Source organism: Eublepharis macularius, chromosome 13 (assembly GCF_028583425.1).
Source record: "Eublepharis macularius isolate TG4126 chromosome 13, MPM_Emac_v1.0, whole genome shotgun sequence".
In the NCBI taxonomy this organism is placed as follows: Eukaryota; Metazoa; Chordata; class Lepidosauria; order Squamata; family Eublepharidae; genus Eublepharis; species Eublepharis macularius.
This window is the reverse complement of record NC_072802.1, coordinates 7,986,179-8,005,106: the sequence shown is the minus strand read 5'-3', so window position 1 is coordinate 8,005,106 and position 18,928 is coordinate 7,986,179. Positions and strand designations below refer to the sequence as shown.

The 18,928-nt window shown below is 42.9% G+C and overlaps 1 protein-coding gene across 4 annotated transcripts in view; it reads left to right on the top strand.

Moving 5' to 3' along the window:
* LOC129341053 (vascular endothelial growth factor receptor kdr-like) overlaps nt 1–18,928 on the top strand; it is a 281,338-nt gene that overhangs the window by 201,946 nt on the left and 60,464 nt on the right. Inside the window, exons 14-19 of one of the 4 annotated variants that reach the window (XM_054995951.1) lie at nt 272–418; nt 5,867–5,992; nt 8,359–8,465; nt 11,982–12,117; nt 14,154–14,258; nt 17,086–17,199. In XM_054995951.1, coding sequence (XP_054851926.1) covers nt 272–418; nt 5,867–5,992; nt 8,359–8,465; nt 11,982–12,117; nt 14,154–14,258; nt 17,086–17,199 — 735 coding nt within the window. Of the gene's footprint in view, nt 1–271; nt 419–5,866; nt 5,993–8,358; nt 8,466–11,981; nt 12,118–14,153; nt 14,259–17,082; nt 17,200–18,928 lie in introns of all 4 variants that reach the window. The other 3 variants (XM_054995950.1, XM_054995953.1, XM_054995952.1) reach the window with 3 other exon arrangements.

Here is an 18,928-nt window from a genome sequence, read left to right as displayed (position 1 = left end):
CACATGTGATATGTCATATCAATTTTCTTAAGTTTTGTTTCTGCATTCATCTCTGTATCCGCTTTACTGAATGTCCCAGCCATTGATTATGTTGTATTGCTGTATAGTGTGTAATCCACCTTGAGTTTCAGAGAGAAAGGCAGATTGTAAATAGCATAAATTTGAAAAAATTGCTTCCTATGTGTTCAGAATACATGTGTTTTCAACAGGGATAGAAATGCATGCTGTTGGAAGAATGTGTTTAAAGGTGATTATTTCCTTTGATTTGCAGTGAAGACAGCGCCTCACATTATGGAGAATTTTACAGACTTGGAGGTGAATATCAGCGGGAAGATTGTTCTGGAGTGTAAAGTAAATGGGACTCCCAAACCCACAATTGCTTGGCTGAAAAATGGCTATGCAATTTCCCCTGCTTCAGGTGAGCCTGGGTCTCCTAAACTCTTTGTTCCTGGGTCATACACTCAAAGAAAATGTTACCAGCATTTTGTCCTTTTAAAAGGCACCATTTTTTCCGTTTAATATGCTTGTAGCAAAGCCTGGAGCCTGACTTCAAATAAGAAAGTTTGGAGGGTTAAACCCGCTCTCCTGTTCTTCCCATGACCCTACAGCAAATTGAGGCTTCAGGAGCCTGCTAGTTGCATTTGATGGATAGAATAAGATACTCCATTTTCATGTGGACTGTTTATGCCTTGAGACACCAACCTACAAATCAAGGGGGCGTATTCCGTACTACAGCTAAGCCAGCTGATTCTGGAGAGTTTTAATGCGATAGCCATTAGAGATTCCAGCTCTTTAAAGGAATCCTACTTGCATCAAACTGAGTAGACAAATCTACTTATTTAGCCAGATCCATTCCTATGCTAATGGTAAAAAAAGATGAGGATCCTCCATCCCCGCCAGAGAATGAATACAAAGTGACAAAGATAGTAAAAGGGGCAGTAAAAATCTCATATGCCCCAGGTATCCCAAGAAGGAGGGAATCAAAAGGGAGTATCTGGTTACAGTTCTCATGAGCCTGTATTCTTAAAGGTGCATACTCATTATCTACCATTCTCTAAGGCTATAACACAAGCTTTCTATAACAGCGTGGGGCCTGAAGAGTTTAAAACGGAATTTTTCTCCATCGTATTTTCAGCTTGTTAGCCACCATTTATTTTTATACATGTGTGTTGTTTTAGTTTAGATGATTGTAGGCAGTTGCTGTGGATTGCCTCAAGCCCTTAGAGAGGCAACAGATAAATGTCTTAAATAAATAAAAATAAAATCATAAGGAAAAAGACTTACCAACAAGACTATGAGTATGGAGTGTAAAGTTTTATCTTGGAATGTAAATGGACTAAATTCACCGAATAAGAGAAAAAACATTTTCCACTGGCTATTAAAACAAAAATGTGACATTGTTTGTTTGCAAGAGACCCATATTCGAAAGCAGGATGTAAAATATTTAAAATTGGGAAAATTGGGCAAGGAATTTGTAGCGGCCTCAAATAAGAAAAAAAGAGGAGTGGTGTTGTATATAAAAGAGGAGCTACAGCCAAAATTTGTAATGAAAGATGTGGAAGCCAGATTTATAGCAGTGGAATGTACTTGGAATTTAAAGAGAGTGTTGGTAGTCGGAGTTTATGCACCGAACGGTGCAAAAGAAAGCTTCTTTGAGGATTTGAGGAAGCTACTAGATGATCTTTCATATGACCAGATAATTCTTGCTGGAGACTTCAATGGAGTGACAAATTTGGAATTAGATAAAAAGACAATAACGGCACAAAAGAAAAGAGGACTATTACCAAAGCTCTTTTTTGAGTTGATACAACAGGAGACTCTAGAAGATGTATGGAGAAGAGAATATCCCAAAAGCAGACAGTTTACTTTTTATTCTGCAAGGCACTCTACATTATCAAGAATTGATATGATCTGGGCCTCAAAAGACTTAGCGTTATGGACTAAGGAGGTAGAAATAATGCCGATGGTAGGCTCAGATCACAATCCAATTATGTGGAAATTAGGGAAAAGGAGAAAAAGGAAAGCATGGAGAATAAATGAGGACTTGCTACAGGAAGGAGAGAATATGGAGATGCTGAGAAGAGAGACAAAGTTCTTCATACAATACAACGTGAATAAAGAAGTACCAACTGATAAAGTTTGGGATGCTTATAAGGCGGTTATAAGGGGCATACTAATGGACTTAAATGGTAGAGCAAGAAAAAAGAAAGAGGAGAAAAGACAAGAAATTGAGGAGAAAATAAAAGCCAAAGAAATACAGTTAAAAAAGAGACCAGGGAAAAAGAAATTATATCAGGAAATTAAAATACTTCAAGAACAGTTAACAGCAATGAGCAACAAAGAATTGGAGTGGAATCTCAAAAGGCTGAATCAGAAAGCGTTTGAGGGCGCAAATAAACCTGGGAAGTACCTGGCATGGCAATTGAAAAAGAGAAGGGAAAAGAAAATAATAAATAAAATTTGTGAAGACAATAAAACGTATTTGGAACAGACTACCATTAGTAGAGCCTTTTATAAATTCTACGCTAAGCTGTACAATAAGAAAGAGGTAAATAAAGAATCAATAGTGTCATATTTGGAGAAAACGAAGCTTCCAGTAATCTCGGAAGTTTGGAGAAATAAATTGAACAGTGAAGTAACGGATGAGGAAATAAGCAAGGCAATACAATCTGCAAATCTAGGAAAGGCGCCAGGGCCAGATGGACTTACGGCTAAATTTTATATGACAATGGCCAATGAACTGGCACCATTCCTAAAAGAGGTGATTAATGGAGTTCTAAGGGATCAAAGGATTCCAGATACCTGGAGTGAAGCGAATATATCATTGATCCCAAAAGAGGGCCAAGACTTGACTAATGTGAAAAACTACAGACCTATATCGCTACTTAACAATGACTATAAAATCTTTGCGAAGATATTGGCGGAGAGACTGAAGGGGTGGCTCTCGGAAGTTATAGAGGAGGAACAAGCAGGCTTTTTGCCAGACAGACAAATCAGAGACAATTTAAGGACAGTGATTAATGCTATTGAATATTATGACAAGCGTTGTGACAAAGAGGTTGGTTTCTTCTTTGTTGATGCTGAAAAGGCGTTTGACAATTTAAACTGGGACTTTATGTTTGCCACTATGGAAAAGCTACAATTGGGAGAAAGATTTATCAGAGCAATTAAGGAAATTTACAGAGACCAGACTGCAGCAATTGTGGTGAACGATGAAGCGACTAAGAAATTGACTATAAGTAAAGGAACAAGACAAGGTTGCCCATTGTCTCCACTGTTGTTCATTTTGGTATTGGAGATCCTGATGATACAAATACGACAAGACGAAGAAATTCGAGGAATAAAAATAAAGGACTATTCATACAAGGTCAGAGCATTCGCGGATGATATAATGTTAATTGTAGAGGACCCATTGGAGAACATGCCAAAAGTGATAGATAAGATTAAGGAGTTCGGAGACTTGGCAGGTTTTTATATTAATAAAAAGAAGTCAAAGATATTATGCAAAAATATGACTAAGCAGAAACAACAATTGTTAACGGAAATAACGGACTGTGAAGTAACAAGTAAGGTGAAATATTTGGGAATCGAACTGACTGCAAAGAATATAGACTTATTTAAAAACAACTATGAAAAACTATGGACTCAGATTGAGAGAGATCTGATTAAATGGAATAGGTTGAATTGGTCATGGTTGGGAAGGATCGCAGCAGTTAAGATGAATGTGTTACCAAGAGTAATGTTTTTGCTACAGACAATACCAATCATCAGAGACTCTAAGCAATTCGAAAAATGGCAGAGGAAAATATCAGATTTTGTATGGGCAGGCAAGAAGCCTCGAGTGAAAATGAAAGTTCTACAAGACGCAAAAGAAAGAGGCGGAATGCAACTGCCCAATCTGAGACTTTACCATGACGCAATCTGCCTAGTGTGGTTGAAAGAGTGGATGACGTTAAAGAACAAGAAATTACTAGCCCTAGAGGGATACAAAAAAATATTCGGATGGCACGCATACCTATGGCATGATAAAGTAAAGGTGAACTCGATGTTCCTGCATCATTACATACGGAGAAGTTTATATACAATCTGGAAGAAGTACAGAATTTATCTACAAGAAGGAACCCCTTTGTGGGTAGTTCCATATGAGGTGATAGATCCGAGAGCTGTTGATAATGAGCAACAATGTTTAACTTACAAAGAAATAACTAGATCTGAAGCATTTAAACTTAGAATAAAGACGCAGGAAGAACTATCACCTTATTATGACTGGTTCCAGTACAGACAGATTAGAGATTTGTATAATTCGGACTCTGTAAAGGGAGGTATACGAACAGAGAATTCGGAACTAGAGCAGATCCTTTTTAAAGAGGACAAGAAAAGAATATCTAAGGTATACCAAGTACTGTTGAAATGGTATACTGAGGATGAGATAGTTAAAACACAAATGGTGAAATGGGCTATTAATTTCAACAAAGAAATAACAATGGAGGCATGGGAATACTTGTGGAAGACTACAATGAAGACAACGACATGTACTAGCATTAAAGAGAACATTTACAAAATGATCTATCGTTGGTACATGACACCAAAGAAGATTGCGCTAGGGAATTTGAACACTTCTAATAAATGCTGGAAATGCAAGAAGCACGAGGGCTCCCTCTATCATATGTGGTGGTCGTGTGAGGTAGCTAGGCAGTACTGGGGGGAAATAATAAGAGAAATGAGTGAAATTTTGCAATTTCAAGTAAATAAGAACCCAGAACTCCTGCTACTAAACTTGGGAATGGAGGGATTACCAGCCCATCATAGGACGTTGATATTTTACATGACGGCAGCAGCTAGAATTTTGTATGCGCAAAAATGGAAAGTATAAGAAGTGCCAACTATTGAAGATTGGATCTATAAATTGCTGTATATGGCAGAAATGGACAAGATGACAAGAAAACTGAGAAATCTGGACTCAGGGCAGTTTAACACAGACTGGGAGAAGCTGAAACAATATTTGGAGAAGAAATGGGAGGTGGGAGGAGAACTGTGGCAGTTTAAGAACTATTGAAGTATAATAAAATGTAGAGGGGGGTGACTTTACCGGGGGGGAGAAGAGGTAAACGTGAATCTCTAAGCAGTTAGGTTATTAGATTGGTTAACTATAAGGACTGACTAACTAATAATATTTTCTTTCTGGTAAGATTTGTATAATGTACCAAACTGAATATGTTTATTTGAAGATATATATGAGTCAAGTTGATTGATTATATAATGACAGTAATATAGATTTACTATCGAAGGGGAAGAGAAATATCAATGTAATTAAATATAACTAAAACAGAAAGAAGAAGATAGAATGAGTAACACATAGAGTATAAGTCAAATTGTTTGATTTATATGAATGTATGATTTATATGGTTTATGATCTATAGAAATATTTGAAATTTGAATTATGAAAAATGGGATAAACTGTCTATCCAATATGGAAATAAGGACTCATAGTTAGGGTACAGAGTATTAAAAATAGTTAAAGAAGTATTGCTTAGAATAAAGGGAGAATATACATTTGTTAGATAGAGGAATTCAAAAGGAGTAAGGGAAAAGGGATAAAGGGTTGGAAAACTGTTGGAAGTCAACAAAAAGGGGGGGAAAGGGAGGGGGTTAGAAATTGGAAAATGGGAGAATTGATTGTAATGTGAAAATAATTGATCCTAACCCAATAAAAATTTTTCAAAAAAAAATAAAATCATAAGGATAGTTGAGGCAAAGTCAATAATTAGGAATAATTAGGAACCCTGATACCAATTACATTTTGAAAACTTTATTTCCTAGCAAACATCACAGTCTATATTAAGTTGACTTTCAATCCTTTCCTCAGGGATTTCCATGGAGAACAACACCCTGGTAATTGAACGAGTGAAAAAAGACGATGAGGGTCACTATGAGTGCAAAGCAGTCAATGAAATGGGCCAAGACAGCACCAGGGCGTTCATCTGGATCCAAGGTGAGGTGGCTGGAGAGCAAGGCAAGTATTTGATTAGGCAGTTGGTCAGTGCAGGCCGTCCAAGAAAATATTCTAAGTTTATCCTTTATTGTATATATTAAAAAGGCATGGAAAAAGTTTGATGTAGTAAAAATGTATTGAAGCATCTGTCCATATCTTAGATGGAGCCATTTCTGAAGTACTGACAATGTCTTGGAGTTTTCTAGGAAACAGGAATAGGTTTTTCCTTGCCAATTGGTCCTAGAAGAATGCTGAACCTCCCAGCTCTCTTTGCACAATATGTGATGCCATTTCCATTTTTATAAACTTCTCCTAGTTCCAGGAGAATCTTCTTAAGACCCTTTCAATTCTGGAGGGTCATTTTTTTATCTTAGCACTTGATGTAGTGTTTAGTGTCAGACTAGCATCTGGGAGGCCCAGTCACACACACACAGCCTAACCTACCTCACAGGGTTGTTGTGAGGATAAAATGGAAGAAAATGATGTAAGCTGCTTCAGGGGGATGTATGTATGTATGTATGTATGTATGTATGTATGTATGTATAAATAAATAAATAAATAAATAAATAAATAAATAAATAAGTAAAAATCCACAGGAGCTTAAAAGGGGCAGGCAGAGAACCACCAGAGCTTATCCACGTATACAAAGCATAAGCGTTCACATCTTTTTTTCTTTTCTATGTTTCACACCAATTGCTTTGAAATCTTTTAGGCTGTGTGAGGAAAAGAGTTCCCCACCACCACAAAGAACATGCAACTCCTAAAGGGATTTGTAGAACCAGGCATAGGGATAAATCAGAAAAAGTTACCACTAGAAGAAGAGGACCGCTTGGGACCCTCTTTTTACGTGATGCTGGTAGTGTGGAAGCTGCAGCTGTACAGCTCCTTCCTGTGGTGCCCACATCACCAACCTCCAGGTGGGACCTACAGATCTCCTGGAAGTACAACTCCAGAGGTCAATGCCCCTGGAGAAAACAGCTGCTTTGGAGGGTGGACTCTATGTTACTATACCCAACTGAGGTCCCTCCCCTCCTCAAACCCTCCCTTCCCCAGGCTAACTACAGACTAACACGGCTAACTCCTCTGGGAAAGCTTCCCCAAGTGATTCTCTCTCCTGAGAGGCAGAGGCCCTTGGGGATGTGTGGACTCCATACATTTTTTTACTAGTATTATCAAAAGTCTTTTTGTTTCTCTGAAAATTTGAGAGGAAGGGGGGTCTACAGATTCATAAGGTGCCATGAAGCTTGACCTTGAAATTTTGCCTTTGGCAGATCTGTGGCCCCCCTCCCATGCTCCCAACACACATCAGGAAAGTTTTCAAAACTTTGCTATTATTGTGGCTGCTGCTGCAGTTTTTGCTTTTCTCCAATTCTTACAGACATTCAGACTTCAGTTCCCAAGTTTCAATGTCAACTTTAGTGGGGATGGGTGGGTAGGTAGAGGGGGAGCTCTGAAAGTGCTGTTTGGAACTTCGTATGAGGAAATCTTTTTTGCACAACAACATGTGGCAAGTAGAACAGGGGAAAGAAAACAAGGATATGATCTGTAACAACTAAAACTGATGGCACATGGTGGAAAAGTCATCTTCAAAAGACCACTGGTATATCTTTACATTTGATTTATATAGCATTTAAAAGTACTAGGCGCTGTATAAAGTTTTATTTTTATCCCACAGATTTCCAGTCCATAGGTGTCCTTTGTTCTGACCCCTGATGGTGTCTGATAAATTAAACCCAGTCCAGAATCGGGTTCTTCAATAAGACACAGAGGAGTGCTGAGCCTGTCTACATGAGACATCTGACATGGGAAGAACACGTGTCGAGAGATGCAGTGTTAGCTGGGAAGGGTCGTTTAAAAAGACAGAGCTGGTGGCAGGGCAAAGGCTTTGCTCTACACTGGAGCTGTGTGAAGGGGCTCTGAAATGCCAGAAGGGAAACTTCAGCCCATTATAACCTCTCCAGGTCCAAGCCCATCCCTGGAAGGCAGCTCCAGCCCATTTCCATTCCTCGCTGCCCTCTGGTTGTGATCCCACACACTTTTAGACTGGAGAGGTGAAATTGACAGAAGCTTTAGGGGAGGCAAAGTTGAAATTAACAACCCCTCTGAGGAGCAATCTTCACCGGCTCTGTCTTTTTAAACTAGAGTTCCCGGCTAACATTGAATCTCCCTACACTTGACAAACAGCACTGAGGCATCTTGTGTAGAGAGACTCTCTTTCTCATACTGAATGCAGTTCTGTCATTTCCACAGCCCCTTGTGGCTGACTCCCCTTGTGCCTGATCCAAATGTATGCACTATAGCACCCAGCTCAGCTGTTAGTCAGTGCCAGAGCATCGGGCTTAAAATCTAACCATGTTTCATTTCAGGCTCTGAGGAGAAATCCAACATTGAAGTCATCATTTTGGTGTGCACTGGTTTAGCCGCCACGCTCTTCTGGCTCCTCCTGACCCTCTTCATACGGAAACTGAGAAAAGTAAGAGGATCTTCATCATGTTAAATATGGGGACAGCTGTTCTTGGGCACACATGGGGGCCACTTGGGTCTACTAATAATAGTCCGAGGTGAGAGTTACAGCTTCATAATAAAGTCTACCAATACAGGCCTTACTGTTATGATGTGCTCAGACACAGCATTGTTTACGAAAATGTACATTATGGAGTCCTTGGCCTTTTCCACGTCCTTATAGGGAAGGCCGACTCACAGAATGCTGGTGATGTCTCCATTTGCAAAATAGTTGCCAGGCAGTTTGACTTCTGTTTTTTTGGCACCTTTTGGGGGACCGCAGAAAGTGCGTTCCCAGAAAAATGCAGAAAAAACGGAAACTAAACAGCCTGCAACCATTTTGAAAATGGAGAAGTCTGGAGACAAGGGGGAAAGTCGCCAGCGTTCAGTGAGTGGGCCGTCCCTTTAAGGATGTGTGGAAACGGCCCTTGTTTTGTACAACCAGAAGACATTTTTAGAAGCACCATTGGATTTCCTGTTAGTCTTTATTGCAGTAGGGCTTGGCTTCATAACTTAAATCTCCAGCAGGATTGGGAGAGATGGCACATCAGATACCACTGTGTATTCTCAGACTTAATTTTTTAAAAAAAAAGATGGGAGTCACACTTTCTCCATAAGGTGATTTTTCCAGTCACCCTGGAAGTGGTTTGTAAAAGGATTCTGCATGCTTCAGTGCTTTATCCATTACATTTGTGGCATAACATGAGGGCGGGCAGAGTTAAGCTTTCTGAATGTTAGTTTCTCTCTTACATGAATTGATAAGTAACTGATCTTATTCCCAAGTAACTAGTCTTATTTTTATTAGATCTCAACCATCTTTTAGTACCTATCTAAATCTCAGGACCAAGAATAGATTTATTTTTGAAGCCTTGGATTTCTTAATATTGTTTTCCCCTAAAATGCAGCTAATGACCTTTCCAGCTGTTCCAACATCCCAGAGGAAGATCAATTAATTTATCCACTACTGAATTCAGTGGGACTTAAATATGTAGTTAACTATATACTCAGCTATCTCTGAATACTTCCAATTGGTGTCAGAATTTTTATAAACATTGGTACTCTAGCATTTCGTATCTAGCATGCTTGTTTATGTGATGATCGACCACATTTGCAGAGGTACCTGGGCTAGTTACCAGACTAAGGCTACAATCCAGAGTAAAAAGGCACCTAACAGCATTGAAATTGTACAAGTATGTTCATAATGAGTGTCAGAAATCTGATATTTGCAAAAATGTACAGAAGAACATGTAAGTAGTCTTGACTCAGTGCTAGAGCCAACTGCACCAGTAGAATAACTAAGAAATTATTTTGATTGTCGTACAATTACACTAAAATAAAACCTGTGCTTTGCCATTGTCTACAATAGATGAAGGATTACATATATGAACTTTGTATCTGAAAAGGATAAAAACAAATTTATGATAACCTATGCCAGATGAAGGTCTGCTTCTTCAAGATACCCTTGGACCAGTGCTTCTGTGATTGCCCATTGGCTGAAGTTGACTCACTGTCCCATATCTTCTTTCACTCTCCAAAGCCAGCGAGAGATTCCTTAAAAAAGTGGCCACTGAAGCATTTGAACATTCCTGACTCCTTAAAATTAAGACTATTACTAAGTAGAGGTGGGCACGAACAGCAATACGAACAAAAAGAAGCCACAAACAGTCCAATCAGCCTGATGAACATGTGTTCGTTCCAAGCCCTGTTCGTGGTGGTCATCAGCCGTTTGTCAAGCCAGACAGTCTGGCGCCTTTCAATCAATTCCCTTGGCAACAGTAGGCATAGACTTTCTGAACTCTGTCTGAACTCCTGTTGTCCTGGAAACCCCAATCTAAGCCCAGGGGCACTTCACACACACACACACACACACACAAACACTGCCTCAACCGCTTGTCAGGGAAACCCCTGACAAACAGCTGAGTGCAGCCTGCCGGGGTGAAATGCACAGGAGCAGGGAGAGGGGCACTTCACCCCCGACTCAGCCGCTTGTCAGGGGTTTCCTGACAAAGTCTCCCCCCCTCTCCAGCTGACTGGAAGGAGGGAGACTTTGAAGGGAAGGAGTTTCCACACACTGTTTGCAAACGGCATGGGGAACCTCCTTCCCTTTAAAGTCTCCCTCCGTCCAGCCAGCTAGGGGGAGGGAGGGGAGACTCTGAAGGGAAGAAGGTTCCCCATACCATTTGCAAATGAGTAATCCCTTCACACCCTCATCCAGATCATTTATAAAAATACTGAAAAGCACTGGGCCTGTTTCCGGTTGGGTGGCTGGTTTAACTGCCTTCCCCTTGTGCTGTGGTTCCCACGTGAGCCAGGCCTCTGCACACTAGAATCCAGAGAAAAACAACCGGTGGAGCTCCGTTCATAGAACTCCCACCATGTCCTTTGTTTGGGCCCAAAGTACACAACAAAAAGGAAACATTAAAAGCAGTTCTCGTTTGATGTGTCTCATATTATTTGTACAAATTCAGAGCACAGCTAGACAACAGAGAGGAGATCTATAATCTAATTGCCCAACATCGTTTTTAATTTTAGTTAAAAACAGTTAGGGGGGGCCTTTGAGTTAGACCAGAGCCCTCAGCCCTGGAGAGACAATTTAACCCTTCCCTCCTGCTCTTGACTTTCCTAAGCTCAGACTTCCACCTGGTGCTGTTTTTTGCTCTGGGGAAAACGTATAGGCAACAGAAGCGGACTTGCCTCTACCAGGATACAAAGCACCTGTGGGTGTGGGGATCTGGGATCAATAAAATGGCGGGGCACAGTTGGAGTCCCCATGTTTCTGTTTAGCAATAAAAATATAGATTGGAGTCTGCTCACAGATCTCCCAGTATCTTAATCAGACCCTCAACTTCCCAGTTGGAGGGAGCTTAAGAAAGAGTCTCTTACCTGATCTTGTTGAGGGGAGACATCTTGCGGGGGGGGGGGAATACTCTGATATAATCATGAGGGAGGGGTAGCTGATCAGTTCAGAAAGATGGACAATTTATTCAATTTTAATTCTCTTTTATTTGTCGGAACATGAAACTTACTATAAGCAGTTACCGTAATTTCAGATTTTGTGTTTTTTTTCTCCTCCTTTTACTCAGACTGTGACCCACCCACCCACCCCCACCCAACAGTCTGCTTGAAAAGAGCAAATGCTGTGTCCGTGCAGCCTGGCAAACAAGCCTAGGCACAGGGTGGATTGGCTCTTTAAATTTATCAGGAAAGGTCCCAGTGAACTTTTGAGGGGCAGGAAGTTTGAATACAGCTCTGGAAGGACCGCAGTGTCTAACATTACGAGTTCCATTTCTGTAAACGTTTCTGGTAATGCATAACCCCAGAACCAGAGGAGAAATTCTGCTGAGAGGACAATTTTAAAAGCAGCTTTAACAAACATGTACCGAATGCAACCTGTAGCAAAGTAGGGCTGCAGTTCTTTGTTTTGTGGGCTGCCGCAGTTTTAAATCTGTTGCTAAGTTTCTCCCCCCCCCCCCCCCGCCCCTTGCAGCCTGATGCCACAGATATTAAAACAGGGTACTTGTCCATCATCATGGATCCTGAGGAGATGCCTCTGGATGAACAATGTGAGCGTCTCCCGTACGATAGCAGCAAGTGGGAATTTCCCAGAGACAGACTGCGGCTGGGTAAGTGAGGCAGATCCTTGCATCAGTGGTGGGAGTATAATGGTGAACATGTCAGGACTCGTTGGGTAGGCTGATGTTTTAGTGAAGCCATTTCCAGTCTTTATACATGCAGACAGAACTGTTCTCATACCAGTTTGTCTGCAATGCGAAGTATCCTAGGGTACCTTCTAAAACATACACAAAGCCTGTACAGGCCCTGGCCTGGCTTTGGGGGGTGGGGGGGAGCTGTTCTCTGAGAGGGCACCAAACAAGCTTATGAAGCTGCCTCATGAAGTGTGGTCCATCTAGCTCAGAATGGTCTTCTCAGTGGCAGTGCCTCTCCAAGGTCTCGGGCAGACGGATGTCTTTCCTGCCTCCAGTTGTCTAAGATCCTTCCACTGAAGACACCAGGGCGGGGATCCTCAGCATTTTAAAGCATGCAGCTACCTTTAGATGCTGAGTCTCTCTACACGAGACATCTGACATGTGAAGAACGTGTTGGGAGATGCAATGGTAGCCAGGAAGGGTAGTGTAAAAAGACAGAATTGACGGCAGGACAAAAGCTTTGCTCTACACTGGAGCTGTGTGAAGGGGCTGTGAATTGCCAGAAGGGAAACTTCAGCCCATTATAACCTCTCCAGGTCCAAGCCCAGCTCTGGAAGCCAGCTCCAGCCTATTTCCATTTCTTGCTGCCCTCTGGTCTCCACTGGCTCTGTCTTTTTAAACTACACTTCCCGGCTAACATTGCATAAACTACACTTGAACACGCACCGAGGTGTCTCATGTAGAGAGACTCTCTGACACAAGGTCATGGACCCAACTGCAAAATGGCTACTGCAGGAGTCATAGCCAACAACAAAATGGCTGGAAGCAGGTGGTGGAGCCTACCACAAAATGCCAGGAAGTGAGGTGATGCATAGTAACTAATAGTAACTCTTCCACATTTCTGATGGAAGCTCTGCTTAACAAGATGGCTTTAAAGTGAACATATTGTTTAAAAGTATTTTCAGGCTTACACACAGCTTACCTTCAATCATGCATTGAAGATCCTTATGCTGTGGTGGCAACTGCTGCCAAAGCAATTTTTTTTTAATATATCAGCCCAGCCAATCAGATGTCCAGTGTCCGTCAGAAGCCCTCCCAGGCAAAAGCCCCACTTGGTCCTACCCACTTTCTAAACACTTGGCCGGTGCCTGGAAAAGTATCAGTGCCATGGTACCCACTGACACCACGTTGGGGAACCGTACGCTAGGGACTGAACCTGGAACCTGCTGCACGCAAAGTATGTGCCCCTCCACAGACCCTTCCCTAACACCCTTGTTAATGGATGCTGTAGTGGAACTCAGGTAATACTCTTGTCTCCGTTTATTTGGCAGTAGATGAAACCATAGTGGGCAGTACTTGTGTGACCAACGTTCTGAATGCAATCAGAATCCTGGAATAGCCACACTCTGAGCCTGGCAGTCGTTATATTCCCCACAGTGTCTGCTGTCTTTGATGTCACTTTTAAAAACCTTGTATCACTGCATATGTTCATAAACTCTGTTCAGTTTATACATATGTTTCAGCACGTGATACGAGCCTGTTACAGATTGCTGGTCTCTGCTGCATGTGACCAAGGCTCTGCCGTTTTGCTCTCTTTGCTCAGCAAACAATGCAATGCCTCTCTTATATACAGGGCTGTGTGTGCGCCGCAATTCCATGCAAATGCAGAAACTGCAGTACTTGGATGCAGGATTCAGACTCTGCAAGTTTCTCATTCATATGGTTGTAAGGATAGTCTTTAAATTCTACGGTAGTGCCCTGCATAACTCCGGGCTCCTGCCCATAACTAGCAAAAGAAGAATACATTATGCAGAATGGCGAAAACAGTGGAAAATATTAAGCCAAAATCAGAGGCATTATGCAAATGTGTTTTGCATAATTTATACAAGGCACAGAATTGCAATTTTTCTTGTTCCAGAACTTTTTTACACATACTGCAGACAGCCCTGCTTATATCTGATGCAAACTGTTGTCAGTTCTCTCTGGCTCACTCTTTCGTCTTGCTTCTCTAGGTAAAACTCTGGGTCATGGTGCTTTTGGGAAGGTGGTGGAGGCGTCTGCTTTTGGCATAGATAAATCTTCAACCTGCAAAACAGTCGCTGTTAAAATGCTTAAAGGTACACTCCTCTGAGACTCAAAAGGCTCCTCCCAAAACATGTTCTGCAACACTGTGGGCTAAGCGGAGGTGGATCATTATTCTCTCAGAAACACGGGGCATTTCTGATGATTCTGATAAGCAGGGGTCATTTCCTAGAAAAAGAACTGCAGGAACTCATTAGCATATCTCATTAGCATATGCCACACCCCCTGACATCACTGGAAGTGTGTCAGAAGGCACCATCCACCCCTCAGGCCCCTTTTCCCAAAAATCTCCAGGTATTTCCTTAAAGCAGAATGAACTCAAAGCAGCTTACCCTCCTCTGGAGAGCCAGCCCTGCTTGCCTGCACGCACGCACTCTCTCTCACAAGTCACAAATGAAAATAAAGCAGCAGAATGAATTCAAAGCAGCTTACATTCCTTTGGAGCCCAGCCCCACTCGGCTTGCACTCACTCATTTTCTCTCTCTCTCTCACCCTCTCTCTCACAAGTCACAAATGAAAGTAAAGCAGCAGAGCCTGCTGCTAAAGACGAGGACAGCCAGGAGGAAAAGGAATCACGGGGGCGGGGCCAAAACCCATGTGACTTCTTTTCAGAACTACCGGGACGCCGTTCCAGCACGTTCCGCCTCCAAATGAGCCCTGCTGATAAGCAGAGAGCCAGTTTGGTGTAGTGGTTAAGAGCATGGGACTCTATTCTGGAGAACCGGGTTTGATTCCCCACTCCTCCATGTGAAGCCAGCTGGGTGGCCTTGGATCAGTCATAGCTTCTAGGAGCTCTTTCAGCCCCACCCACGGGGTGTTCTGTTGTGAGGATAATAATGGCATACTTTGTAAACCACTCTGAGCAGACATCCCAGGAACATGTGCGATGTGCGTGCTCCCATCACACAAGACAATGTTACTATGGGAGTGCTCTCGCACTTTGCTTGGGGTCAATTTTGGCCCTAAAGGGGCTGATTCTCAAAGTATCAGCTCCATTCAGAATGCAGGAACACTTCTGCAAGCAGTGCCATGATATCACTTCCGGAAGTGACGTCATCGCATCTGCTGGGAGCTTTTGTGTGCTTTCTGTGAGCACAAGGAGTATCTTCCTGGTTAGCACCAGGTCCCCTCCACCCCCGCCAGGAGAGCATTAGGGACCTGGCAACCCTAATTCCATATAAGTTGTTAGTAAGGAGTGAGGAATACTCAGCATGATGGCATGCAGATTTCAAGCAAATTGAACTGCACAATTTTTCAAAAGGGAAGGAGGAAATAAACCCGGAGCTACCATTTTAGCTGGCAGGTCCGTGTAGATTTTAATGTGTAATTTCAGATTCATTGCATGCAGAGAACAGTGGATTTGCCATATGGGAACAATTAAGTCAGCTGCACGGCATATATATTAATGTGTAGGGAATAACAACGGTCTCTGTCCTCAGCCACTGATTACACCTCATATTCCTAGCAGAGACGGAGTGACAGCCTCCTGTTCTCCGGGGTTAGGAGAGAGAGAGATTATACGACACAATGGAATTTAATAGTCTGAAACTGAATATAAACCTTTCATCTTAGCCCTTCCAGATGTGGAGGAGTTCAAGGACCTAGAAAGGAGAGATGTCAAGGGAGCAAATTAAAGGTGATAGGCTTATCATGATGAAAATGAAGAAATGCTGTTCCTACCCAGCATGGCTGTTTGGGGCAGAGGGTACCTCCGAATGACTTTTGCGTACCAGTCCTCTGCAGGCACTTGATGAATAGATATATCATCTGGCATGCTGGTTGCATGGGTCTGCCATTTTTTAGTGGTTGATTGGTGTTACAAATGTGTTTGCTCTAACTCTGCAAGTCCCTGGATTGATCCCTCACTCCCTTTACCTTCTTGCCACGTGGCTTTTGTGTTTCCTTTGCTTCACAATGCCAAATCTTCTCCTCGATCCCAGCACGGGCTTTAGCCATCCTCCTCTCCCTCTCTTCCTAGGTCCCCAACAACTTGGGAAGGTAAAGCGCAGTTTCCTTTCCAGGGCTTTTACAGTGTCGTCTCTCCACACTGTAAAATGGCATTTTCAGGTCCCCCTTCCTAGGGTGGTTGCAGTATCTTGTCCTTCGTGCTTTTTGAATGGGGAACATACAGCACCACTCTTCATCACCTGATATGGACTATTCTGGAGAAATCCGGGGGGGGAACATGGGGCTCCTCATCATCCATGTCTTCAGACCAATGCACAAGGAGATTTTATATTGTTTCTGTATTGTTGGCAGCAGGCAGAGATGAGCTGTAGCTCCTTTGGCCTGCAGTGGGAGAGGTGGGTGGAAGGGGTTCTGCTGGACAGTAAGCTATTCCACCTCATCTAGTGATGAAGGAAGTAATGTTGTCATCTCCGGGTTGGGAAATTCCTGGAGATTTGGGGCTGGGTCCTTGGGTGGTCAGAGTTTGCGGAGAGTGGGGAGTTCAACAGGAATATGATTTCACGGGATCCACCCTCTGAAGCTACCATTTCCCCCAGGAGAACTGATCTCTGTAGTTCGGATATCAGTTGTAATTCCAGGAGATCTCCAGACCTTGCCTGGAGGTTGACCACCCTGGAAGAAAGAGATGCTCCCACAGACGGTGTTGTGAAGGTCAAGGCAGGACACTGCGGACAGAGATATTCCATATTTGATTAGAGGATGGAAATGTAAATCTGTCAAAAAGGACCCAGATATTCCTTTGTTCCTTTCTTTGTTTTTCTTCCATTCCAACTATAAAGAGGATTTAAATTAAATTTTAAACATTTAAACAATTTTTTTAAAAAATGATTTTGTATCCCATACTGACATGGTCCTGCTGTGTGAAAGTAGCTTTGTCCTGTTTATCTCAAGCAGAGTGTGCAACGGCCAATGAGTGCAAGGCCCTGATGTCCGAACTGAAGATCCTCATCCATATCGGACACCATCTCAATGTGGTCAACCTGCTGGGAGCCTGCACGAAGCCAGGAGGTGAGCGGCCACTTGTTTGTTTGTTCGTTCGTTTGTTTGTTTGGAAAACCATCTTAAGGATTTGATTGCATTTTAGTACTTTGCTAAATAGCACGCTACTCCATGGGCCTGAATTCCCAACTAAAGGCAAAGCCAAACTACACATTGTGATGGCCGCAAGTCCAACACCTGGCCACCAACTCCACTTTAGAGGAGAATTTAGCCATTTAAAAATTGCCCATGAGGACCTGATCCCGTGGCACAGCAGCACCATGCAATCTTGTGTGTGTGTGTGTGTGTGTCTCTGGTACCTTTTCAACTGCTAGAGTAACTGTGGGAGGCTGTTTCAGCTCTTGAAAAGGCATGGGGCGGGAGAACAAGACTGCATGGTCTCACCATGCGTCTGATGAGGATCTGGTCCTCACGGCAATTTTTAAATGGCTAAATTCTCCTCTGAAATGGTATCAGCGGCCATGGGTTGAACCTGTGGCCCCATAACATGTATTTTGGCCCTTATTCTACACCTTATACCGAATGAGGCAGTAGACTGAAGCCAGACGACTCTGGGCTGTAGACTCCAAGGGCAGGCCAAGTGCTTTTCATGTCCTCACCCCCCCCCCCCACAAAAAGCTCTGTGCATTCAGTAAACTAGCACAGCCAGGGTAGTACTGTAGTAAGCCTTTCTCCCTGGAATGCTAGTTTTCTACATGAAGAGAGCTTTTTTTATGCTGGTGAGAACTCAGAATTTTGATACCCTCTAGCATTCTGATGAGATACAGTACAGAATTCTGCTCCCTTATTCTGTCATGTTCATAGAGTCCTAGATTTAGAAGAGCCCTTAGAGGCCGTCCAGTCCAACCTCCTCAATGCAGGAAGTCCTGCACTAGAATACCCCCACTGAGTAGCTGTCTACCTTCTGTTTGAAGTCCTCCACAGCAGGCGAACCCACCCAGCCTGCGGTAATTAGTTCCATTGTTGTGTCAGGCCATTTTCACACTGCTTACCGGCCACAGAATATCGCACTGAGCTCCTGGAACGACAGCGTCTTCCTGGTGTGAAATCACACCAGGAAGACGCTGTCATTCTGGGAGCTTGGTGCAATGTTCCATGGCCGGTAAGCAGTGTGAAAACGGTCTCACTCTTACAATTAAGAAGTTTCTCCTAATGTTCAATTGAAATCTGCCCTCCTGAAACATAAGCTTAGGTTTAGATTCACCCTCTGAATCAGCAAAGAACTAGTCTTTGCTGTCTTCCATGTATGACCTGGCTCAAGCTCTGGAGTACACTGAGTGGTTGGAAAGGGTTACACAGGGGGCAGAGTGGCCCTTGAACTTTCCAGAAAAGTTCCTGGCAGGCTGCTGCCCTGGAGGACCACAGGCTTCAAGAAGCAGGTTGAGCCAAATGGCTTCTGTGTTGGGTAAGCCTACACTCATTGCCATCGTTGCTGGGGGCCAGGGCTGAGTCGAGGGGGCCCCACAGCCCTGCTAGAACCTCAAGAGCCACTTAGCTCTACCTCTTCAAAGGCTGTTTTGATGTCCCAGCCGGCATTTCGTAATTGCTTGTGAGACAAGAAATAATACTGAGAAAGCTGTGTGCCCTGGAACATGCTTTGCAGTGAGCAGGTACTTCTAGCAGTCCCCAAAGAAACGGGTGTTTCTTGTAACAGTATATTATCAGATTCTTTGTGTAGGGATCTAGCATTTTTCCTTATGCCAGCCTGTAAAGCATTCATGATGCTTTACATATACAA